Raw genomic sequence first — 26,364 nt, forward strand, 5'->3', positions numbered from 1 at the left:
TATAAACCCTTTTGTCACTGTACTGGGCAAAGACGTCAGATCAACGCCCAAAGTTGGTTGATATTTGATTGAGTTGTCAACACGTGTAAATATAACATATTTGAACAAAACCTTGATTGAACCTTGTATAGGCTATTGGGGTTAAAGCTGTATGAAAGAAAGAAACCTATGTAATGTGGACGTTTTGAAGATTCAATCAAAAAGCCACGATGATGCAAATGAGTGATTACGTCAATATGGTGAAATTGCTAAGAAATAATGTTGACTCAAACATTTTGGTCTATTTACTCCCCAAGGCCATATCTGATTGAATATATCTTGCTTGTTTACATAGCCCTAGTAGTAGGGTTTAGATTACCCTGTCACAGATGACCCCGTCACAAATATAATGTATTTGTATACTACATAGGCTTTTTTATGTTAAAATGACAATTGTACAGTGTAAACTACAGGTAACTTGATTGATGCATTATTGCAGAGATAACCTCTGCATCAATGGAGAACAGAATCATGTAATAGGAGTACTTTGGAGTGCATAGGAGTACTTTGGAACAAATCCAGATCAGATATGTGTTATTCTGGACACATTTTAGTTGAAAACTATTGTTTTTACTTTATTGTACTGTTGTTCTACATTGTTCAGATTCTAAACGCATCAAGGTGGATGGCCTGAAGGGAGTAGGCCTAGGCAAACCTTACTAAACAAATATGTCATTTGGATGATACACAAAGTAATTTGACTAAAGCACTAAACAGGAAATACGCCTGACTGAGCATTAAAACTCTGCCTCCATTACAAATGGCACCCTATATCCCTTTTATGGGCCCTGGACCTTATCCTCCCTGGTCAAAATTAGTGCACATTTCAGGGTATCATTTGGGATGCAGAATTTGACTTTGAGAGAGAGAAAAAAAGTCCCTCATCCAACCCTGAGGTCTGGTGTGTGTGTGTGTGTGTGTGTGTGTGTGTGTGCGTGCGTGCGTGCGTGCGTGCGTGCGTGGCGAGAGAGAGAGAGAGAGAGAGTGCTCCAGTCCAAAAGTAGGCCATGTATGGGAGCTCCAGGCCAGCAAAAGCAGGATATGGGGCAAGGCTTTACATCTGCAGCTACACTAAACACCGTTACAGTGCTGATAAAGTACAGGCCTACAATACGGATGCTGCATCATGAACTCACTGCATATTCTACAGCCCTATGGCAGCCAGCTCGTATCCACATAGAATAAGTACATATTCAGAGACAAGAGAAAAATAGCACAGGTATTGTAGAATTAATAGAGGTACTCCATTTCACAAGCACAATTTTATGATTTAAAATAGTTTTAACGATTTTAATGGATTTATTTTTATTTTTATGTAATGGATACAATGTGTATTTACACATTTGGTTTCCCTGTGATTGTAATTGAAGCTTTTCTACACCTGTTAAGGCCTACCACTGTGATAAGGCAAGTCAAAGGGCATCCATTTCAATGAATGATTTCCCCCAACAATGTAGACCCTGGGACACCACAGACTAGTCCCAGGGAAGACATTGTTATCATTGGCGGGACCCCTGAGGAGCCAGCCAGGAAGCCACTAATACAACACAGGTGAGCCTTTCCACCTGGGTGTTTCCTAGGAGACCCGTGTGTGTGTATGTGTGTGTGTGTGTGTGTGTGCGCACTGTATGCTCAGTCACCACCACCACATCATCCCACAGGGAGGAATCCAAATAACAATTATGGCTCAGGGATTAGCAGAGGTGCACTGTAAACAGAATCAATGTTGTTGTTTTTTTCCCAAAGGAACATTTGCATTAACGTCAGAGGACATAGTTCATAAAACAGGAGGAACTAACTATTCACTCCTCCTGCCATATGTTCACTTTATCAGCCATATGCCCTATGTATTTTCATTTAAAATGTAATACTATTCTAATTTAAAATGTAATACTATATTTAAGCAATAAGGCCTGAGGAAGTGTGCTATATGGCCTATATACCATGGAAGGTCTGTTCTTAGGCACGACGCAACACGGCTATATACCACAAGCTCTAGGGTTGTCTTATTGCTATTATAAACTGTTTACCAACGTAATTAGAACAGTAACATATATATATATTTTGTCATACCCATGGTAGATTGTCTGTTATAAACTTGGTGGTTTGAGCCATGAATGCTGATTGGCTGACAGCCGTAGTATATCAGACCGTATACCACGGGTTTGACAAAACATTTATTTTTACTGTTCTAATTACATTTGTAACCAGTTTATAATAGCAATTAGGCACCTCAGGGGTTTGTGGTATATAGCCAATATACCATGGCTAAGAGCTGTATCCAGGCACTCCAGGCACTCGTGCTTAAGAACAGCCCTTAGCCATGATATATTGGCCATATACCACACCCCCTCGGGCCTTATTGCTTAAATAATATCAGCATTCAGGACCCAAACTACCCAGTTTCTAATCTAATTTAAAATGTGATACTGTAAATGTAACTGGCATTACGTTATATGTACAACATTATATTGGCATTACAATTTCATTTTCTATATGTTATTCAGTGTCACCTGACCTACTGTACTCTACTACACTACAGTGACAGTGCACCAAAACATTCCTGTGTGTTTGTCACCACCCTGCGATGAAAATATGCTATTACATACAGTTCTATTATAAAAAGTGACAGTAAGTTACAACAAACCTTTGCACACTGGGAAAAAGAGTTTTCACAACTATCCTCCACTACCCATGTCCATGTGCTAGGTGGCAGTATTTCCTTTGAAATGGTGAATGTAAGCCTTACCTAAAAAATATTTTAATTTTGTAGTTAAATAATTATACATATTTTCCTCATTTCCTCTTTATGCAAGTGCTGGATTTTCACCCACAGGGGTCAATCGGCAGCAGGGTAGCCTAGTGGTTAGAGTGTTGGACTAGTAACCGGAAGGTTGTGAGTTCAAACCCCCGAGCTGACAAGGTACAAATCTGTCGTTCTGCCCCTGAACAGGCAGTTAACCCACTGTTCCCAGGCCGTCATTGTAAATAAGAATTTGTTCTTAACTGACTTGCCTGGTTAAATAAAGGTTAAAAAAAATAATTTTAAAACATTTAAAAATCCACCATTCGTTCTGTTCTTAACTCCAACCCTCTGATATCCACAGATAACCCATCTTTCCCAGTATAATACAATTTAGAGTTTTCCTTTATCAAATCAAATCAAACTTTATTTGTCACATGCGCCGAATACAACAATACAACATATTACCGTGAAATGCTAACTTACAAGCCCTTAACCAACAGTGCAGTTCAAGAAAGAGTTAAGAAAATATTTACCAAATAAACTAAAGTAAAAAATAATAAAAAGTAACACAATAAAATAACAATAACGAGGTTATATACTGAGGGTACCGGTACCATGTCAATGTGCGGGGGTACAGGTTAGTCAAGGTAATTTGTACATGTAGGTAGGGGTGAAGTGACTATGCATAGATAATAAACAGAGAGTAGCTGCAGTGTACAAAACAAATGGAGGGGAGATCAATGTAATAGTCCGGTGGCCATTTGATTAATTGTTCAGCAGTCTTATGGCTTGGGGTTAGAAGCTGTTAAGGAGCGTTTTGGTCCTAGACTTGTTGCTCCGGTACTGCTTGCCGTGCGGTAGCAGAGAAAACAGTCTATGATTTGGGTGACTGGAGTCTCTGACAATTTTTTGGGCTTTCCTCTGACACCGCCGAGTATATAGGTCCTGGATGGCAGGAAGCTTGGCCCCAGTGATGTACTGGGCCGTACGCACTATAGCGCCTTACGGTCAGATGCCGAGCAGCTACATACCAGGGGGTGATGCAACCCGGTCAGGATGCTCTCGATGGTGCAGCTATAGAACTTTTTGAGGATCTGGGGACCCATGCCAAATCTTTTCAGTCTCCTGAGGGGGAAAAGGTGTTGTCGTGCCCTCTTCATGACTGTCTTGGTGTATTTGGACCATGATGGTCAGTTGGGGATGGGGACAGCAAGGAACTTGAAAATATATACCCGCTCCATTACAGCCCTGTTGATGTTAATGGGGGCCTGTTTGGCCAGCCTTTTCCTGTAGTCCACGATCAGATCCTTTGTCTTGTTCACATTGACGGAGAGATTGTTTTCCTGGCACCACAATGCCAGGTCTCTGACCTCCTCCCTATAGGTTGTCTCATCGTTGTCAGTGATCAAGCTTACCACTGTTGTGTCGTCAGCAACCTTAATGATGGTGTTGGAGTCGTGTTTGGCCAAACAGTCGTGGGTGAACAGGGAGAACAGGAGGGGACTAAGTACAGTCGTGGCCAACATTTTTGAGAATGACACAAATATTAATTTCCACAAAGTTTTCTGCTTCAGTGTCTTCAGATATTTTTGTCAGAATGTTACTATGGAATACTGAAGTATAATTACAAGCATTTCATACGTGTCAAAGGCTTTTATTGACAATTACATGAAGTTGATGCAAAGAGTCAATATTTGCAGTGTTGACCCTTCTTTTTCAAGACCTCTGCAATCCTCCCTGGAATGCTGTCAATTAACTTCTGGGCCACATCCTGACTGATGGCAGCCCATTCTTGCATAAGAATTTGTGGGGTTTTGTTTGTCCACCCGCCTCTTGAGGATTGACCGCAAGTTCTCAATGGGATTAAGGTCTGGGGAGTTTCCTGGCTCAAAATATCTATGTTTTTTTTCCCAAGCCACTTCTTTGCCTTATGGCAAGGTGCTCCATCATGCTGGAAAAGGCATTGTTCGTCACCAAACTGTTCCTGGATGGTTGGGAGAAGTTGCTCTCGGAGGACGCATTCTTTATTCATGGCTCTTCATGGTTCTTAGGCAAAATTGTGAGTGAGCTCACTCCCTTGGCTGAGAAGCAACCCCACACATGAATGCTCTCAGGATGCTTTACTGTTGGCATGACACAGGACTGATGGTAGCGCTCACCTTGTCTTCTCCTGACAAGCTTTTTTCCGGTTGCCCCAAACAATCGGAAAGGGGATTCATCAGAGAAAATGACTTTACCCCAGTCCTCAGCAGTCCAATCCCTGTACCTTTTGCAGAATATCAGTCTGTCCCTGATGTTTTTCCTGGAGAGAAGTGGCTTCTTTGCTGCCCTTCTTGACACCAGGCCATCCTCCAAAAGTCTTCACCTCACTGTTCGTGCAGATGCACTCACACCTGCCTGCTGCCATTCCTGAGCAAGCTCTGTACTGGTGGTGCCCCGATCCCGCAGCTGAATCAAATTTTGGAGACAGTCCTGGCGTTTGCTGGACTTTCTTGGGCGCCCTGAAGCCTTCTTCACAACAATTGAACAGCTCTCCTTGAAGTTCTTGATGATCCGATAAATGGTTGATTTAGGTGAAATCTTACTGGCAGCAATATCCTTGCCTGTGAAGCCCTTTTTGTGCAAAGCAATGATGACGGCACGTGTTTCCTTGCAGGTAACCATGATTGACAGAGGAAGAACAATGATTCCAAGCACCACCCTCCTTTTGAAGCTTCCAGTCTGTTATTCGAACTCAATCAGCATGACAGAGTGATCTCCAGCCTTGTCCTCATCAACACTCAAGCCTGTATTAACAAGAGAATCACTGACATGATGTCAGCTGGTCCTTTTGTGGCAGGGCTGAAATGCAGTGGAAATGTTTTTGGAGGATTCAGTTCATTTGCATGGCAAAGAGGGACTTTCAACTAATTGGAATTCATCTGATCACTCTTCATAACATTCTGGAGTATATGCAAATTGCCATCATACAAACTGAGGCAGCAGACTTTGTGAAAATTAATATTTGTGTCATTCTCAAAACATTTGGCCACGACTATACACGCCTCAGTGTTGAGGATCAGATCCCCAGTGTTGAGGATCAGCGTGGCAGACGTGTTGTTGTCTACTCTTACCACCTGGGGGCGGCCCGTCAGGAATTCCAGGATCCAGTTGAAGAGGGAGGTGTTTAGTCACAGGGTCCTTAGCTTAGTGATGAGCTTCGTGTGCACTATGTTGTTGAACACTGAATTGTAGTCAATAAACAGCATTCTCACATAGCTGTTTTTTTAGTCCAGGTGGGAAAGGGCAGTGTGGAGTGCGATTGAGATTGCGTCATCTGTGGATCTGTTAGGGCGGTAGCGAATCGGAGTGGGTATTGGGTATCTGGGAGGATGCTGTTGATGTGAGCCATCACCAGCCTTTCAAAGCACTTCAAGGTTACCAATGTGAGTGCTACGGGGCGGTAATCATTTAGGCAGGTTACCTTCACTTCCTTGGGCACAGGGACTATGGTGATCTGCTTGAAACATGTAGGTATTACAGACTTGGTCAGGGAGAGGTTGAAAATGTCCGTGAAGACACTTGACATTTTAGCAATGCATCCCTCCCTTTTACTGTGATGTCTAATGAGGGTCTTGAACCTCCCTATTTGTAACATTTATACCAATATTGGCCTAAAAATGTATACTTTACCTAATAGTATAATGCTGATTGACGGATTGTGGGGTTTCAGATCCCTTAACAATCTGAACCCTGATATTATGACATGAAAACCATTCCTGGGCCTGGCTCCAAAAACGAGCCACTGATGGACAGTACCAGAAAAGATGCTCTATTGATTCTGTCTCCTCATGGCAAAGTCTGCACAGGACTGACTGTTCAATGCCTTTTATATATTGAGCATTCTTTTTGTAGCAAGTATTTTATACAACAGCTTCAATTTATCTACTGTACCAGTTCATAGACCCGATGCCAAGGTATTAGGACATCAAAGACCTGTTCTCAACTCACTGGAATTGTATGCGGCATTGCTGTCAAACTTTTTGAGTTGAAGTGAAACTGCTATATTTATACTAATCATTCTCCCAGACGCTTACCAAGGAGTTGTCATGCCTACCTTCAGTCTCACACAATACAAGCAGCAGACCGTCTCAGTTGAAACCTGATCAAGCCTACACAGGCGTGTAGAGTAGACCCATTGGTGGCCTGGGAAACTCAAGACCTCTAGTTTATGAATGTTTCATTTCACCGGACCTCATGTCTGACAAACAGTTGCTAGCAGTCCACTGCAAGTCCATCGTCACCATACACCTCACCAGGTAGGAAGAGGACTTCAACTGAGGACTTTGATACCATAAAGGAATTATAAGGATAACTGCTGCATAAAATTAGGGAAGCTAGGTATTTATTTTGTCTCCTTGGATGATCATTTATTTTCTGTCAAAAGAGAGCTTCATGGTGTGTTTTTTTAATGGTTGTACTGGTATGAATCTAATTCACCATTGTCTGCCCTCTTTCTCCAGCAGGTAATGGTGGTAGGATGTCTGAACCAAGGCAGCGCTCTCTGTCCACCTCTGGAGAGTCTCTGTATCAAGTGCTTGGGCTAGAAAAAGGCTGTACCCATGACGACATCAAGAAGTCCTACAGGTGGGAAATAAGGCACAAGCAATTCACATCTATCTATCTATCTATCTATCTATCTATCTATCTATCTATCTATCTATCTATCTATCTATCTATCTATCTATCTATCTATCTATCTATCTATCTATCTATCTATCTATCTATCTATCTATCTATCTATCTATCTATCTATCTATCTATCTATCTATCTATCTATCTATCTATCTATCTATCTATCTATCTATCGAGGATTCAGAAGGTATTCAGACCCCTAGACCTTTTTCACATTTTGTTACGCTACAGCTTTATTCTACAATTGATGAAATAAGTAAAAAAATCCTCATCAATCGACACACAATACCCCATAATGACAAAGTGAAAACAAGTTGTTTGAAATGTTGCACATTTATTCAAATTAAAAACAGAAATACCTTATTTACATACAGTAAGTATTCAGATCCTTTTCTATGAGACTCGAAATTGAGCTCAGATGCATCATGTTTCCGTTGATCATCCTTGAGATGTTTCTACAACTTGATTGGAGTCCACATGTGGTAAATTCAATTGATTGGACATGACTTGAAAAAGCACACACCTGTCTATATAAGGTCCCACAGTTGACAATGCATGTCAGAGCAAAAAAAAGTCTAAGGAATTGTCCGTAGAACTCTGAGACAGGATTGTGTCGAGGCACAGATCTGGGGAAGGGTACCAAAACATTTCTGCAGCATTGAAGATCCCCAAGAAGACAGAAGCTCCATCATTCTTAAATGGAAGAAGTTTGGAACCACCAAGACTCTTCCTAGAGCTGGCCGTCTGGCCAAACTGAGCAATCGGGTGAGAAGGGCATTGGTCAGGGAGGTGACCAAGAACCCGTGGTCACTCTGACAGTTCCTTTGTGGAGATGGGAAAACCTTCCAGAAGGACAACCATCGCTGCAGCGCTCCACCAGTCAAGCCTTTATGGTAGAGTGACCAGATGTAAGCCAATCTTCAGTAAAAGGCACATGCCAGCCAGTCTCCCAATCCCAGGCAGGGACTGGGAGACTAGTCAGGATTGAGGGAAAGATGAGTGAGGCAAAGTACAGAGAGATCCTGGATGAAAACATGCTCCAGAGTGCCAAGGACCTTAGACTGGGGAGAAGGTTGGAGAAGGTTCACCTTTCAACAGGACAATGACCCTAAGCACACAGCAAAGACAATGCAGGAGTAGCTTCGGGACAAGTCTCTGAATGTCCTTGAGTGACCCAGCAAGAGCCCAGACCTGAACCCAATTGAACATCTCTGGAGAGACCTGAAAATAGCAGTGCAGTGACTCTTCCCATCCAACCTGACAGAGCTTGAGAGGATCTGCAGAGAAGAATGGTAGAAACTCCCCAAATACAGGTGTGCCAAGCTTGTAGCATCATACCCAAGAAGACTTGAGGCTGTAATCACTGCCAAAGGTGCTTCAACAAAGTACTGAGAAAAGGGTCATATGTAAATGTGAAATGTATGTTCTTTATCTTTTATAAATTCACAAAAATGTATACAATCCTGTTTTTGCTTTCATCATTATGGGGTATTGTCTGTAGATTGATGAGGGGGAAAAAACGATTCAAACAATTTTAGAATAAGGCTATGACGTAACAAAATTTGGAAAAGGTGAAGGGGTCTGAATACTTTCCTGAATGCACTGTATATCTATCCCATCTACTGTACATCACTATCATATCTATTATCTATCACTATCTACATCATCTATTTCTATCACTATCTATCACATCTATATCTATCACTATTTATCACATCTATATCTATCACATTTATATCTATCACTATCACATTTTATCTATCACTATCTATCACATCCACATGTATATCTATCAATCACATCTACATGTATATTCTATCACTATCACATACGGTATACATAGAGTATACCAAACATTAGGAACACCTTCCTAATATTGAGTTTCATCCCCCCCATTTGCCCTCAAAACAGCCTCAATTCGTCAGGGCATGGACTCTACAAGGTGTCGAAAGCGTTCCACAAGGATGCTGGCCCATGTTGACTCCAATGCTTCCCACAGTTGGCTGGATGTCTTTTGGGTGGTGGACCATTCTTGAAAAACACGGGTAACTGTTGACCTTGAAAAACCCAGCAGCATTACAGTTCTTGACACAAACCGATGCGCCCGAACAGGCACCTACTACCATACCCCGTTCAAAGGCACTTCAATCTTTTGTCTTGACTATTCACCCTTTGAATGGCACACATACAAAATCCATGTCTCAATTGTCTCAAGGCATGAAAATCCTCCCCTTTATCTACACTGATTGAAGTGAATTTAACAAGTGACACCAATAAGGGATTTTAGCTTTAACCTGAATTTACCTGGTCAGTCTATGTCATAGAAAGACCAGGTGTGCTTGATGTTTTGTATACTCAGTGTACACAGTATCTATCATATACTGTATCACATGATGTTGGGAAGAAATGGTGTGATCATCACTTACAGACAGTCGTACCAAGATGACTCACATTTTCCATTGCAGACTAATCAATACTAAATCTATGCACACTGGTGTTCCACACACACTCAACTCTAGATATGCCCCTCTTTACATTTATCACTGTATCTATATGTAGGATTGGAATGTTTGTTTTCTACTAATGTCATTTTAATTCATCTCACTCCATTTTTTGTTTGTTATGGAAACTAGGCATAAATGAATTTAACTTAAATGAATGAAAACTGATAGGACATTACAGTGTTGTCAATGCCCTAATGTTGTTTAAACAAAGGATTTAATACATGAATAGATTCATGCCTGATGCTCCGATTATCTATTTTGACGTAAGATGGTAGTTGCAATGTTATTATTAATTGCATACATGAATAACCCCTAATTATGTTCATGCACCCCCTGATAAATCAGAATAAAATAAATAAATAATCTCTAAGTACCCCACCCCCTAAATATTTTCCCGCAGCCATGCTCCGAAGTAGTTTCTAATACTAAAAAAGACATGTTCACGCACCACAGCAGATGCCACATCTCCGTTGTGTTGTTGTTTTCCAGACACCAGATAGGGCAGTAGGCTTAGTGCCAGCATGGTTAGATCCAGACAAACAAGTGTGTGTCTAGATAAGTCAAATAAATGACCATAATGAAATCCATAGAGAATAGAGCTGTATGGTAAACACTAAACAGACAATACAGCCTTTGTCATTACACACCATCTCAACCAGTTTCTGATACCAAATAGGAGAAATCTGTATTTTTGTGTGTACATTTATTTACTTTTGAATTCCTTTCAGAAAATTAGCTCTGAGGTACCACCCAGACAAGAACCCTGACAACCCAGAGACAGCAGAGAAATTCAAGGAGCTCAACAGCGCTAATTCCATTCTGTCAGACGTCACCAAGAGAAACATTTATGACAGCTACGGCTCCCTTGGCCTTTATGTGGCCCAGCAGTTTGGAGAGGAGAATGTCAACACCTACTTCATGCTGTCTACCTGGTGGGCTAAGGTGAGCTTCCACAATCATCTGGAATCCCTGGATGGTTTTATTGTGCATGGAGGGGAAAGATTGGTGCGAGCTGCTGCGTTTGTGTTTGAGTCTGTCTGCGTGAGTGCGTGCATGTTTTTGTGTTGTGTTAACCTATAGTATATCTCTCTCCTGTCAGGGTCTCTTTGCCTTGTGTGGCGTGATAACGGGGTGCTACTTCTGCTGCTGCCTGTGCTGCTGCTGTAACTGCTGCTGTGGAAAGTTGAAGCCCATGCACCCCGGAGAGGGAACAGACAGCTATGTCTCCCCTGAAGACCTGGAGGAGGAGATCCGCCACGACAAGGAGACTGGTGAGGGGACACAGTCAGTGGGTGAAGACACATATACAGTGACACACACACACACACACACACACAAATACAGTTGAAGTCGGAAGTTTACATACACTTAGGTTGGAGTCATTAATATTAGTTTTTCAACCACTCCACAAATTTCTTATGAACAAACTATAGTTTTGGCAAGTCGGTTAGGACATCTTTGTGCATGACACAAGTCATTTTTCCAACAATTGCTGACAGACAGAGTATTTCACTTACAATTCACTGTATCACAATTCCAGTGGGTCAGAAGTTTACATACACTAAGTTGACTGTGTCTTTAAACAGCTTGAAGAATTCCAGAAAATGATGTCATGGCTTTAGATGCTGGAGGAAACAGGTACAAAAGTATCTATAGCCACAGTAAAACAAGTCCTATATCAACGTAACCTGAAAGGCTGCTCAGCAAGGAAGATGCCACTGCTCTAAAACCTCAATGAAAATGCCAGACTATGGTTTGCAACTGCACATGGGGACAAAGATTATACTATTTGGAGAAATGGCCTCTGGTTTGATGAAACAAAGATAGAACTGTTTGGCCATAATGACCATCGTTATGTTTGAAGGATAAAGGGGGAGGTTGGCAAGCCGAAGAACATCATCCCAACCGTGAAGCACGGGGGTGGCAGCATCATGTTGTGGGGGTGCTTTGCTGCAGGAGGGTCTGGTGCACTTCACAAAATAGATGGCAATATGAGGAAAGGAAAATTATGTGGATATATTGAAGCAACATCTCAAGACATCAGTCAGGAAGTTAAAGCTTGTTTGCAAATGGGTCTTCCAAATGGACAATGACCCCAAGCATACTTTCAAAGTTGTGGCAAAATGGCTTAAGGACAACAAAGTCAAGGTATTGGAGTGGCCATCACAAAGCCCTTACCTCAATCCTATAGAACATTTGTGGGCAGAACTGAAAAAGCGTGTGTGAGCATGGAGGCCTACAAACCTGACTCAGTTACACCAGCTCCATCAGGAGGAATGGGCCAAAACTCACCCAACTTATTGTGGGAAGATTGTGAAAGGCTACCCGAAACGTTAGACCAAAGTTAAACAATTTAAAGGCAATGCTACCAAATACTAATTGAGTGTATGTAAACTTCTGACCCACTGGGAATGTGATGAAAGAAATAAAAGCTGAAATAAATGATTCTCTATTCTATTATTCTGACATTTCACATTCTTAAAGTAATGTGGTGATCCTAACTGACATAAAACAGGGAATTTTTACTAGGATTAAATGTCAGGAATTGTGAAAAACGGAGTTTAAATGCATTTGGCTAAAGTGTATGTAAACTTCCGACTTCAACTGTACTAGCATGTTAACAGATAGACTTCTTGACTTTTCGCTAACGCTAGTTAGCATTGGCTTGTGAAACTACCTCTAACTTCCTTCATATTGCACACAGAGGCATGCAAATGGTATCCACTAGTTCATCTGACTCTGGGGAAGTAGATAAAGGGCCTCATTTGCCAAAATACAAAGTATCTCTTTAAGAAACACATAGGCTACTCTTGCCCTATGATTTCAACAGCACAATATTTAGATAACATCCATGTTAGAAAAAAGGTCCCCGCTTACAAATTCACTGTTTTACTTTGAGTGGTAGTTAGAGGTTTATTACATGTTTACAAATGTGTGGTAAGCAGTGTAGACAGATATATAGCTCATTGTTTGTGCCAACGCATCAATTATGAGAAGCTGATGGGCGAATTTGTACAATGAGTTCATGTCTCTGGAGATTCAACAACAAGTAGTTGTGATGGCTTTGCGTTGATGTGATACATCATCTTTGTGCCATTCAGAAACATTTCGTATAACATCTCAGGAGAATAATAGAGGATCAAATGATTTCTAAACATACCTTTACATCTTCTGCAAACAACAAACAAACTAACTATACCGTTAAGTAGTGAAAGCAAAGTGTAACATCAATGAATGGAACAAGAGAAAATACAACAATGAGATTGACAAAGGTATCCATGTTGATCATTTGATATTGTAGGGAATTTTAGTGTCTTTATTCACAATGTTGTTGTGTAATCCTAGATGTGGACACTCCGGTTGTGCACCAGCCAACTAATGCCAGTGAAAAGACACAGTTGATTGGGGACGGCCACCGAAGCTACACCTGAACCTGGACATCTACAAACCGTAGAGTGGCATTAGACGACATAAACACTACACAGTCCATTGCTATGTCAATGGCTGTTCCCACACTCTAACGTCATTACATTCTCTGTAAATAAGTGCTTTTGGTTGTTTTTTTGTTGTTTTTTTATCTTGATTTCTGTTTTCATTGGAGGTAGTTGATGTCGTTGTTCTCCTGCAAACTAAATCCATCATCTCCTTTCACTTACCTAAACACTTTGTGCATTGACTTCACTTGTCACATAGTACAAATAGCTCAGTGTGTAAATATTAGAGTATGTGTATGTATAAAAAAAGAACAAAAGTATTTTGTTGAAAATAAATGTATGATTTTATCTGTCTATACAGTCTACATGAAATGGTATCTGATTTATTGGTACGAGTGTATATATATAGGGTATATTTGTTTTAATGCTGTAGGCTGATGACAGGTTCAGAATCAATGTGTGTCTGAGGCATTGCTTACAGTATCAGCATAGCGTAATGTATTCAAGGTCACATACTGGTATTTGCTTTTAAAATTAGGTGACTAATGTTTCACAATAGATTATGTTTGTAATTGGAATATGGACTGGTGTCTTTTGACATTGATCGCAATCATGTCACAGATGTCGGCCAACTTGAATGTTTTCTACAAAAGCATTATTGCATTATAGGGCAATTATTGTTTATTGATTAACAACTCTAAAAAACATTATAGCCCACCATTGTTCAAGAGTCAGATCAGTGACTTGCCATTGTGAGTTTGTTTGAAAGGCTCTGTCCAGGGGGAAGTCTAGGTACAGATCTAGGATCAGCTTCCCCTCCCCCAATCCTAACCTTAACTATTAGTGGGGGAAATGCAAAACTGACCCAAGATCACTGTATAGGGGCAACTTCAGCCCACTCTGTTTGGTAGAGGTATGGGCTTACCCCTTCCTGTTTCAGAGGTGGTAACAGCTGGACCCTCTCACCCTTCTCGTGACATTTTCATATATGGGCAAGTAAGCATGGCAACCCTTGACGTGGGGGTTTCTAAAAACAGCCTGTGACACTCAGTGGATTGCCAGCTAGGGAGCAACGTGATCCGTTCGAAGGAGCTTTGAGGACAGCAACGAGCGCCTAAGCAGGCCCAGTGACTCTGCATTGTTCTAAAGGAGTAGACATCTTTAATCTTTGCCAAGTCAGTTCTTTAGGGATTGAGGGACCGTTGGTGGACTGTTTGTTGGTATCCCTAAAGACAGCAGTAGTGGTTTTGTTTTTCCACTGTGCAATGAATATATCTCTGGGGTATTCACATTCCACAAAGCAAGACAGCAACATGGACAGCTTGGAGAAACAGCTCATTTGCCCCATCTGTTTGGAGATGTTTACCAAACCGGTGGTGATTCTCCCTTGTCAACACAACCTTTGTCGAAAATGTGCCCAAGATATTTTCCAGGTAGGTTGGTTATTTTAAAGCTGAACTTTTAACCTTTAACCTTTACTGCTGTCTCTTAAAGGTTTATCCATTCATATACATTATATGTACAGAATTCTGACATTGTAGTGAAGGTATTGCTCATCCTTTAATTGTCAGTATTCAATTACCACTTATTCTATAATGCTGAAAAGAAACAACGTGTTTCCTCTTGACCCATGCCATTACAGAATCAACTAACACACATTTTAACCAGTAAACAACGCAAATACTACTAACCAATATTAGACAACGGTAGGCCTATATTTAAACATTTCCACTTTCTTTATCTAACGCCATTGATACACTGATGTCCTGTGTAGGCCTCAAACCCTTATCTATCGACCAGAGGAACCACGGTATCTTCAGGGGGACGTTTCCGCTGCCCGTCCTGCAGACATGAGGTGGTCCTGGACAGACATGGAGTCTATGGCCTGCAGAGGAACCTGCTGGTGGAGAATATCATTGACATGTACAAACAAGAACAGGAGTCCTCAAGGTGAGACAATAAATGCCTAAAAGAAGAAAGCAGGCCTAAGACAATTGGTCTGAGACAGACAGAATATCATTGATATGTACAAACAGGAGTCCTCAAGGTGAGACACTACAGGCCTATTTAAAAAGATTGGCAGACAATTTAGTCGGAGGCACTCAGCAGCAGTCCCATGTATATCTGGCCAATTAGACAAACAGCAAACCCTCACAACAACAAATCTGGACATCAAGAAGACTACATACTATCCCAAACAACATATAGAATGAATCGGAAAACTGCTGATGAGAATTGGAAAATTGAAGGAGAATATATATTTGTTTTTTCATTGTGAAAATGGGGTTTACTCATGGGTGGCTGGACACATTGCCAGTTAGTTAGATTTTGTTTTTATAATGTAGGCCAATGAGGCAGCAGTCAGTTTTATTCCATTTTGAGCCGTACTACATTCTCTAGACATCAATATAGTATTTAGTCTGCTTTTAGGAGAGATAGACAGTACACAAGTAGTTGACAAAAATAGTTGACGTAGGAAACCCCAATGTTTTTAAAATACAACTTCTGTCATGAACTATCCATAGTAGATTATCTGCAATAGCTACATGTAAATTCACTTAACTACATCCTAATAAACCTAAACAGTAGATCTCTGAAAAGACGTCATCTGCTCCTGCCTTTTTAGCATATCATTTTTGCACAATCAATTTAAAGTTCTTGAGTAGATTACCGGGACAAGACAAATACAATTTTCACATGGACCTATTGCTTGAATCTGGGAGCCAAGTGCAGAATGCATTTTAGCCACAGTGGTGTGATAGGCTCATCAAGCAACTGTGGATTAGGACTACGTTACACAAGTGGACTATTAAAAACAGTTATTCAAAATGTTAGCATACTCTTGGTTGCCAAATAAACATAAATTATGGTTATTCTGAAATGCTAACATTCCATGAGGAGAAAGTATGTTTGTCTGTACTACATTTGTTCACTCACTTTGATGTTATAATATTATGGCTTGTACATTTTAGGCACTGTGGACACAAAGATGTTTTTGTGACTTGCCAGTGTGACCTACATTACGGTGCTCGATTAACAGTATAGCTTCCTCGCTCACAAACTCTCACTGGTAACTCGATTACACCAGGGTTGTTGAGTTTTTAAAAAGGTCACCAGGAAATCTTTGTCCAATGTGTGGTGTAAACAGGATCCCCAAAGTATAACTGTCACCTGTTCTGTAGCAGCAAGCCTGAGCCTGAGCCTGCCAAGTGTGACCAGCCCATGTGTGAGGAGCATGAGGGTGAGAAGATCAACATCTACTGTGTGACATGTGGCGTGCCCACCTGCTCTCTCTGCAAGGTGTTCGGAGCCCACAAAGACTGTGATGTGGCCCCACTCAACACTGTATTCAATAAGCAAAAGGTTAACTTGTTTATTTTACGTTTATATCTGTCTATTTCCTTTTTCATAATGATGCTTTACAGGTATGTCAAATTGAAGTCAAACTTCCCCTTTTTTTCTAATGAACAGAGTATCAGAGTTGGTACATAAAATGTCATTAAAAAAAAGTTATGCTGGAACTCTGTGTGTGTGTGTTACAGACTGAGTTGACTGACTGTATAGCCATGCTAGTGGGGAACAACGACAGGATTCAAGGCATCATGAGTCAACTGGATGAGACCTGTAAGACAGTTGAGGTAAAGCCTTCAACCTTTTGTCCTTTCTTATGTTTCGTCTATAACAGCATTTTCACATAGTATAGAACTTCAACAATATTGATGGTAAAAATGGTATGCTTAATTTTTATTGTGCCCTCATTTTTGCTACTGACAATATCTTTATGACCTAGTTATTTGTCAGTTTAACCTTACAGTACAATCATGGCTGTCTAACAGGAGAATGGCAGGAGGCAGAAATCCAAAGTGTGTGAAAGTTTCGATCACCTTTATGCCGTCCTGGAGGAGCGGAAAGGAGACATGACCCTGAAGATCAACGCAGAGCAACAGGAGAAACTGGACTATATAAACGGCCTCATGAGGAAGTATAGAGAGCACCTGGAGAACATGGCAAAGATTGTGGAGACAGGGATACAGACAATGGAGGAGTCAGAGATGGCTACTTTCCTGCAGGTGATGAAAAACACAGACAAATTACCACCACATAAAATAGCCATGTAAAGCATCTGAAATTCTGTGTCAGTGATAAATCAATATCATAATTGGTTATGTACCATGTTAGAATAAAAAGTGTAACATGTTATTACAAACATGTTGTGCAATGTTTTCCGAGATGTTTTCTCTGAAGACATGTTGTGTCTACATCAGAGTTTTCTGAGAAGTAATTCCTTTCTCATCTTTGCTCCCACAGACTGCAAAGCCTCTTCTACAAAAGTGAGTACACATACCCTTTTTTCCAGTTTCAGACTATAGTTCTGGTCCTCAGAAACTACAGTGTAACTGTGATCTCTCTCTCGGTCTACCAGGCTCATTGCAGGCACTAACATCTCCCACCTGGAAAAAGTGGAGCGTGGCTATGACAACATGGATCACTACACAGCCAACTTTGAGCGGGAGAGGAGGGTACTGCTCACTATAGACTTTGTGAAAGGTAGGGATTATTGAGTATTGAGTGAGACGTTGGCATTTCAATGTTCTTTCAATGTCCAAAATCACTACTTCCAGTGCCACAAAAGAAACTATGCAAATAACAATAGCAAGATCAATGTAAAACTGCAGTAAAATTAAACAATTTACTATTTTCGTGTTTTGAACTCTTGGTTGTTGTTCAGATGTTGAAGACGATGAAGAATTTGAAGATGGAGAAGAGGAAGTAGAATTGAGGCGGATGACAGGGGCGACCCGTACAGATTTCTCCCCCTCTGCTGCAGGGCCCTCTGTCGTTAAGGCCAACCCTCCACAGCCCCAGCAGCAGACAGCACCCCCACCCCTTCCTCAGAGACCTATTGAGACCCTAGGTGTCATGGCTACCCTGGCCAACCCACAGGGCCCCGTCCGTGCCACAACCCCAGTACAATTCCCATCCCTAACCCCAACACCAACTGCCACCACACAGGCCAGCCCAGTCCACTTCCCAACCACAACCCCTGTTCAGTTCCCAAACACAAATCTGGTTAACTTCCCATCAGCGGAGCCACCGACACAGGTGAGAGGAGTGTTTTTGACACACTACAGCCTAGCCGTGAAATTGACTGAAAATGTCTCAGTATAATACATGATAGAATAATAACTCATGATCCCTGGCTAACTCCATCCCAGCAGCTGCCTAGTGCAGTGACAGTCAAGGTCACATTTGAGTTCACAAACCATATGGATATTTTTAAATATAAAACTAATATTATTATTGCTTGGCTTTTATCTCCCGTACTCTGTATGAGGAAAATGTGGTTATTGACACCAGTCAACATCCAATCTGTATCAGAATAGCAGTCATTGTTTAAAGCAGCTGTGCTCTGCTCAAATCAGAGTGGGCCTGCATGGGCCCTGGCCTGGGTTACGGCAGTGGCTTTCACCTCAGCAGGAGGCTTTAATGATGAGACACCTGCCTGCTCTCTGGTTGCCGTAGCCCTGCGTATGTTAGGGGTGAAGCAGGGAGGGGGACACTGCTGTTTTCATAGGGATAATTATCAACCACTCTGTTACATGTCATCACCATTGAGTTTCATTTGCATGTGGAGTGCTAATTTGAATGAGCATAGAGTTTACACCAACATAATCATGTGGATTCAATTGAAAAGGGAAAAGCCACCTGGAACAGTTTGTATTCATTCCAGATGGGGAAAAAATGAATGGCCTACAGATTCATAGAGCGTTTATCAGAAAGGGTCTGTGTGTGTGTGTGTGTGTGTGTGTGTGTGTGTGTGTGTGTGTTTGAGTGGCATGTGCATAACCTAAAATCATCTTGCTTATAAAAACTCTAATAATCCAGAAGAAATAAAGCTTGGTTGTTTTGATTCCTCACAGGAAGTGGCTTTCTGTGTCACAGTTGTGGCTTTGTTTATTTTACTGCATCAGCTTTGGAGTCTGATAAAGTCTACCATTAGGATATGTTTATTTCTTCATTTGTGCACTGACTAATACTTAAGCACTCAGTCTATTACACTTAAAAGTTTACCCGCTTTATATTGAAAACACGAGAAGTTTCAATTTAGTGCAATTTTCCTTTCTCAGGTCAAATTGCTGACTGATCTTGTATACTCTGAGGTTATTGTATGGATGTGGATATGGTAATTCAGGACATCATATTGATTGATATAGGACATATTGTGGGTGTGAGCAGGTGGGTATTAGTGTGGTGAGATAAATATGGTATACATTTCTTTTTATGTTAGAGTTATTTTGTATTTGGTACCTCAAAGAAGCTCTTTAGACTCTACAAAATATTTGATTTCCTTGTGTTAAATTAGTGCTTTGGAATATGTAAGCAACAATATTTTCTGTTGAGGCATGTCAGAATTCCTCCTTCATTTGATTTCAAATTTTGCCTGGACCTTTTAAGGACATGCTACAGATAACATAAATATTTCTTTATATTCTCTCTAAATTATACTTTACTTATTCAGCATGCATTGCGAGTTTTAATTTGATCCCACTTACAAACCCAATTCTGAACAATAGACTATTTATACAACCAGTAGCTTTGCAATAGTTTGAGGGGACCTCTAATGTTTTTGCTCTTTGTTTTTCACAGATGACTTCTGATGCGGCATCAAGTCAGCAAAACACAGATGACAAAGATGGACCCAAACACGTCTTCTCCTTTTCTTGGCTGAACAACCAGAAGTAGATGTTCATTTTACCTCAAGACATTGTTGTAATACTAGGTATTGTTTTGGTTGAGTCAGCATCCCGCTGCAGGCACGGTTTAAATAATTACTATGTTACCGTTATTTAACTGTAATTTCTCTGTAAATCCTCTCTAGCATTTCTATACTACCGTAAAAACAAATGTCATTGGGCAGATTTCTGGCTTGAGAAAGCCGTGCGTAATTTGGCACACATTTTGGCAATAGATTTACGCGTGAGTCAGAAAAACGTCTCAATGTATTAAAACACTCAATTTAGTCTACATAGCAAGCAATGAATATATCTTTGGAAACTTTTTTTATTACAAATATAAATATCAGACATTCTCTTGCACAACAAATATGATTGGTTGCTGATAGTCATATGATTGGCCTATTTTATTATCAAACTTGAAGCAGTTGTACAATGAGAGGGAATCCCAGAGAGAGAGGATGAATGTTTGGACAATATATACAAAATACGTTATGCTTGAATATAAGTTAAAGAACATTAAAGGATATTTGTGTTCAGCATTTCAACTGGCCTTGCCTATTTCTCATCACACGATGTAATAACTACAAAGCGAATTACAACTCGATTTTACAAATCAATAAAAAATAATAACTGAAAGAACGAAAGTTAACCAATTCAAGAGTAAAACAAAAATGGAATAGTAACGTACAGTTTATGTAAGATGTACACAATGTATTTGGTAAATGTATTTCTAACACTTTCATTTCCCGAATATGTCCATCATTTTCCGGTTACTATACGCCTGCTGAACTAATTGCTCGTCTCGAGCCATTTCTAGAACTTCCCTCAGCAGATGGAACGTCAGGTCCAATGAGATCGGTGGCTCTTCGCCCGGCCAGGTCCGCTTTCCTCTCTCCGTGGAATCATCCATCTGGTTAGCGTAGCTGTTCAGAAACCGATTGCTGTTACCGACTTTACCTTGTAGAAGACGCTGCGTAAACTGAAGTAAAGCCCTGTTGACCGTTGTTGACCGCGCAGAAGCTCCAGGAGATGTATTCGACAATGAAGACTGGGGCGAATTTTGATTGGAGTTGTCAAGCCGAATGAAGTACTCCTCTCCTAGTCGTAGAAGAATAGGGAGTTGCTGTTGCAGCTCTGCCTGTAGATTGTGGAATGGATCAAGTGCTCCGGGGGTTTCAATAGCTCTACATTCATAGCGGGGTTGGAAGGCACCAAGTAGAGCCACAGCGGAAACGAAGAAATTCAACTTCATCTCAGGAGATTAGGATGAATCTGAGAATTAAATATAGCCTCATTTTTCTCATGTTCATAATCACAATTAAACGAATTAAAGTGAAGATACATGTTGAGTAGTCTAGGATCTGGGTGTCACTTTGACAATTTTTTAACATTTTGTATCTGTATTGTATTTGCATTTATTTCCATTTGACATCGAAAAACTAAATAAAAGCAGTTGCTTATGTTGTAATTGCTTATTTAACTACAATATTGTATTATTCACTTTTATGTTAACTATTACCACCTCATTGAATAATAGTTAATACTGTATGAATCAACAGTTAAGTACTACAATTTATGGTAACTAGGAAACATTTCTATCAATAATTAAATTATCTGCACACAACACCACAATTACATCCCTAAAAGAAACAAACAATTCAAGATGTTGTCAAATACCTGAGTTTAACTGTGACAGAAGATGTTCCTCTGAAGTTGTAACGAAAATGATATCCTATTCTACAGTTCTTTTGCCTTCCAATGAGCCTGTAATAGTGAGTTTTTTAAAAAGCATCGAAACAACACTTATATATCATAGACCTGAGGCCATGTCATCATGCTCTGACATGATGATCTGCGCAAGCAGAGGCATCATGCCCGTAGGGGGCACAGTGGCATGTGCCCCCTCATATTTGTCCTGTAAAAAATTCAAATACAACATTTTTTTAATGTATTTTTTATTTTTGTTGTTTGTCTGTAATACTACTAGCCACCTAGTAATTTTATGAAGTTGGCTTTAGCTAGCCTGGATAGGTTACCAATCTCCCAACCTCATAACTACCAAGAAGCCATTTCAGGCTGTCAATCAAGTTAGAGTAGCTAGCTTGTCTAACTATCTTAGCTGTCATGCCTGCTGGCAAGGTTGGTAGTCAGGAGGATATAGACAGCTCAAGACATGCAGAAAAATATACATATCTTTGTTTAAACATAGAATTAAGCATAATGACCATGGCGCTAGATTGCAGGAAAAAGCTGTTTCAGGTGTTTGAAAAATGTTCCAACTTATGGTCGGGGCCTAGTCGTTGTCGTCCCCCCCCCAGCCATCCTCACGTACTTCGGTTTTGCCCCCTTCGATTTTTGGGGTGCATGACACTCCTGTGCAAAAGCGCTAATGCAAAGAAAACTTGGCAACACCAGAATATGAATGGGAAGCCTCCCTCAGTCCACAGTGGGGTTAATATCAGATGAGTCATACAGTAGGTCTAATTGGGATGTGTCGTTTTCCGGAATCTAGAGTGCCATTGTTCAACTAACTATGGATGTGGCCTTGTTAATCAATTCATGAATTAATGTTATGGACAGTGGTACAGGGTCAATAGTAAAATACAATCTTCATCATCTTCACCACCACCACCACTCTAGTAAGAGTCAACCAAATATAAGTTGGATGTCATGAATGTACATTTATCCCCACAATAAAGTAAGGAATTTATTTTAATTGGCTGCAGAGATCGATCAGAAATAAGGTCTTTGCCCAATATTGTTTGATTCAAAATGGGTACCAAGTAGATGTCACTGTTATATTTAAACAACATGCAGTTTGGAAAGGGTCAACACAATGGCAAAGGTCCAGATACACTTACCTGCCTGCCAAACTGGCAAGATAGGTGGGGGGCCTGCACTTATGGAACACAGGAAAGACACCTGTGACCTTTTCCAACAGAAATGACTTGGATTGAATCACTAACATTTCAGACAGGACGACCTGAAATAGCAGAAGAGATTACAAGGGAGAAGTAGCATTTTTTGAGGGAGAAAATATATATATTTCACAGAATCATATTATCGCCCAGAGTAGGTTATGAATATAGTTCATTCATATGCCATATAATGAAAGATATGAACTTGTAAGGCGTGCGTACTGGCGGTAGAGAAGTCAGGCGCAGGAGAGCAAAGACTGTGTTACAACGGCGCAGTTTAATGATAAAAATCACTGTGAACAAAAACCATATAAACATTGGGACAAAAACCCCAGACATAACGTGCACAAGCACTTACGATAAACAATACCGGACAAGGACATGTGGGGTCAGAGAGTTAAATACACCACATGTAATTGATGGTATTGAAACCAGGTGTGTGGGAAGACAAGACAAGTGACGTCGACCGCCGAAGACAAGACACCGGTGAGGTCAACCGCCGAACGTCGCCCAAATAAGGAGAGGGACCGACTTCAGAGGAAGTCGTGACATAACTTAAGATGTCTAAATCTGTTCACGTCTCAATTGAAAATGCACTGCAAGCATGTATGTTTACCTGACTGCACATATACAGAGAAGTGATGAGAAACATCCACAGCATTATAAAGGTGTGAGTCAGCCTGAAACCCCAGCATTATGTCACCCATGCAAAGTGTAGGTGTGTGAGGGTGACATTTGAATGAACTGTTCTGTAAGACCTTTCATGCATCCCTTCAAGAGCGAAGTTTCCTAAAATGTTGTTAGCACTAAGATCCTAATTACAGCTGTTGAATGATTCTTTTCCCACAACACATACTGTAAGTCCAGGTTGTGTCCCAAATGGCACCGTATAGTCCACTACTTTCGACTAGGGCCCATGGCGCTCTGGTCAAACATATTGCACTTTAATAGGAAATAGAGTGCTATTTGGGTTGAAATGCAATATTCATATTGTATCAGACTATTGTTTCAGCAATTACAGTCATATTCCCTCAATTGGGAACAAGACCAAGACATACAAACAGCTGTTTAAACAACATGTTCCACTAGATCCAGGAAAATAAATAGACAGGAATACCATTAAGGTAATACATGAATATGAGTGTTTCCAATTCATCATCTCTGCTTTCTCCACTCAGCTTTTCAAGACATAATGTTTCTCTCCCTACAACTTTCTAGTCCCCTATCAGAATCGTAATCAGCTCCTTAGTTGCTGGACCACCACTGGGCACAGATGGGGAAATGGATTTGTACGCTGTCCAATATTTATGTGTAGCTATTGATGATAACAAGATAGATACAACATGTATTTTTGGTATCTCTTATTCTCGTACTACATTCACAAACATCTTTTCAAACACCTGCTTCATAGTGTGAGATTGAACAATATAAGGAAATGTGTTCTTTTGCTTTGTGCTGATGTGGGATTACACATGTAAATTTAAGGGCATGGTCAGAATAAAGAAAATGTTCAGGTTAAAATCAATTAGTCTTTTGTATGTGCCTCATCCATTTTGAAGTTGCTCGATTTATCCATAGGCAGTAACCATAATTTATTATTAAATACTTTATTTTGTAATCTGATGAAATTAATATGACTAATTTACATGCGGTAGGAATCATAATTAGGTGTTAATGATGAAACGTACATATACAGTAACAGCTGCTGGTAGCAAAATGGATGTCCCTATAGAAACTCTTTAGAAACTTGAAACTATGCTTAGGGGGTCATTGGTGGACCTCATCTATATGGTGAAGGTAAATTTGGGTTGTGTCCCAAATGGCACCCTATTCACTATATATTTCACTACTTTTGACCAGTGGCCCTGGTTAAAGTATTGTACTATATGGAGAGTAGGGTGCCATTTGGGACACAGATAGCCTATGTGTGCATCAGATCACTCAACCAGTAAAATGTACTATCTAAACCTTATCACTCCACTTGGCTGCACACAGGCTTTAAAACATTCACATTACATTATGTTTAACCACTTGTCTATGATAAATGTTGCTACTTAGGGTTAACAAAGTATAGTGATTGTGATTCTTCTATGAATAATCAGTATTTCTGTTTCATGATCTGATTTAAATGATGGTAAACAAATCCATGCTTTCTGGCCTTTTCCTCTCCTGTGTCTGTTGATTCTGTTTGTGGTGTATTGCCTGATCGCCACCACTCTTTGACCTTTAGTGCTCAATGAGTGACTGATGACATAACGGCCCAAGCTCGCTCTCATTGGTTTGATACATCCAATTGTAATGGACCTAACAAGCTTAAATAGCTCCATGATTTGGTGATCAAAGACATCACTTAATTAAGACTGTAGCGGGTGCGTGCTGGTGGCAGGGATGTCAGGCGCAGGAGAGTGAACTTGGTATAAACGGAACAGTTTAATGAATATACGAAAACCAAAATATACAAAATAGAATAAGAGGGTGCAAAACCCGTCGCACACCAGAACATAACTTGCACCAATACATACAACAAACAATCACCGACAAGGACATGAGGTGAAACAGAGGGTTAAATACCCACATGTAATTGATGGGATTGGAACCAGGTGTGATGGGAGACAAGACAAAACCAATGGAAAATGAAAAATGGATCAGCGATGGCTAGAAGGTCGGTAACGTCGACCGCCCGAACACCGCCCGAACAAGGAGAGGGACCAACTTCGGCGGAAGTTGTGACAAAGACACAATACAGGCATTCATCTACTTGTTCCCCTATGGAATACATGGAATATACAGCAATATGTAAAATAAGGCTAAACTGTACACAATTTACTGAGCATCTCAATGTTTTAACAATCTAAGAGATTCCCCCACAACAGGATTTTTTAAAGGGTAAAATTCGGATGTCTCAGGAAGGTGTGTAAACCTACTTTGACCTTTTAGTCGGGAGTCTGATTCACATGCACAAACCACAGGTTCCTGATGTTGGTAAATTGATGCAGTGGTTTCCTAAGGTTCCTTATCCAAAAAACCCAATGAACAAGACATGTCAACCAACACCACAACATGGTGGGTAAAAACAAACACACTCTGGGAAATCATTTCTCTGGTATATTCTTTAATATTAGCTACGCCAAGTGACGTCTCTCAAGATGTAAGATAATTGCTGTCTTAAAAAGTCTTAAAAAGTCCAGACATTGCGATGATTACGGTTCATATATTTTTCATTGTCTTTTTTATTTATTTGAGGCTAATAATTGCATTCCAAGGGTGGCGGTGGCAATGTCAAGGGAAAACACAGGGTGTATCCCAAATGGC

The 26,364-nt window shown here is 40.5% G+C and overlaps 3 protein-coding genes across 4 annotated transcripts; 2 read left to right on the forward strand and 1 right to left on the reverse strand.

Annotated features, from left to right (window-relative positions):
- Positions 1-6,944: 6,944 nt before the first annotated feature.
- Positions 6,945-13,756, forward strand: LOC112226478 (dnaJ homolog subfamily C member 5-like). Its single transcript, XM_024390842.2, has 5 exons — positions 6,945-7,165; positions 7,288-7,411; positions 10,692-10,905; positions 11,063-11,234; positions 13,309-13,756. Exons 2-5 carry the CDS (start codon positions 7,305-7,307, stop codon positions 13,392-13,394), a joined length of 579 nt encoding a protein of 192 aa, XP_024246610.1. The 5' UTR covers positions 6,945-7,165; positions 7,288-7,304; the 3' UTR covers positions 13,395-13,756.
- Positions 13,757-14,455: 699 nt separating this feature from the next.
- Positions 14,456-20,673, forward strand: LOC112226973 (E3 ubiquitin-protein ligase TRIM63). 2 transcript variants are annotated; one of them, XM_024391706.2, is made up of 9 exons: positions 14,456-14,830; positions 15,172-15,347; positions 16,580-16,760; positions 16,940-17,035; positions 17,234-17,467; positions 17,706-17,728; positions 17,821-17,945; positions 18,127-18,500; positions 20,046-20,673. In XM_024391706.2, the coding sequence occupies exons 1-9, from the start codon at positions 14,663-14,665 to the stop codon at positions 20,139-20,141; spliced, it is 1,473 nt and encodes a 490-aa protein (XP_024247474.1). In that variant the 5' UTR covers positions 14,456-14,662; the 3' UTR covers positions 20,142-20,673. The 2 variants fall into 2 exon arrangements, with proteins under 2 accessions (XP_024247474.1, XP_024247475.1); XM_024391707.2 differs by having other exon boundaries at positions 16,583-16,760.
- LOC112226974 (corticoliberin-like) lies at positions 20,518-21,921 on the reverse strand. Its single transcript, XM_024391708.2, has 2 exons — positions 21,812-21,921; positions 20,518-21,406 (listed from the first exon to the last, which is right to left on the reverse strand). The coding sequence occupies exon 2, from the start codon at positions 21,384-21,386 to the stop codon at positions 20,874-20,876; it is 513 nt and encodes a 170-aa protein (XP_024247476.1). The 5' UTR covers positions 21,387-21,406; positions 21,812-21,921; the 3' UTR covers positions 20,518-20,873.
- Positions 21,922-26,364: the final 4,443 nt, after the last annotated feature.

The sequence above is a fragment of the Oncorhynchus tshawytscha genome, linkage group LG28 (assembly GCF_018296145.1).
Source record: "Oncorhynchus tshawytscha isolate Ot180627B linkage group LG28, Otsh_v2.0, whole genome shotgun sequence".
Classification (NCBI taxonomy): Eukaryota; Metazoa; Chordata; class Actinopteri; order Salmoniformes; family Salmonidae; genus Oncorhynchus; species Oncorhynchus tshawytscha.

Excerpts from the sequence above, each read along its gene's own strand:
- LOC112226478 (XM_024390842.2), top strand. The coding sequence starts at position 7,305 with ATGTCTGAACCAAGGCAGCGCTCTCTGTCCACCTCTGGAGAGTCTCTG. Across the intron at positions 7,412-10,691 it reads GACATCAAGAAGTCCTACAG|AAAATTAGCTCTGAGGTACC; the intron begins GTGGGAAATAAG and ends AATTCCTTTCAG. Across the intron at positions 11,235-13,308 it reads CCGCCACGACAAGGAGACTG|ATGTGGACACTCCGGTTGTG; the intron begins GTGAGGGGACAC and ends GTGTAATCCTAG.
- LOC112226973 (XM_024391706.2), top strand. The coding sequence starts at position 14,663 with ATGAATATATCTCTGGGGTATTCACATTCCACAAAGCAAGACAGCAAC. Across the intron at positions 17,036-17,233 it reads AGACCTGTAAGACAGTTGAG|GAGAATGGCAGGAGGCAGAA; the intron begins GTAAAGCCTTCA and ends GCTGTCTAACAG. Across the intron at positions 18,501-20,045 it reads CAGCGGAGCCACCGACACAG|ATGACTTCTGATGCGGCATC; the intron begins GTGAGAGGAGTG and ends TGTTTTTCACAG.
- LOC112226974 (XM_024391708.2), bottom strand. The coding sequence starts at position 21,386 with ATGAAGTTGAATTTCTTCGTTTCCGCTGTGGCTCTACTTGGTGCCTTC.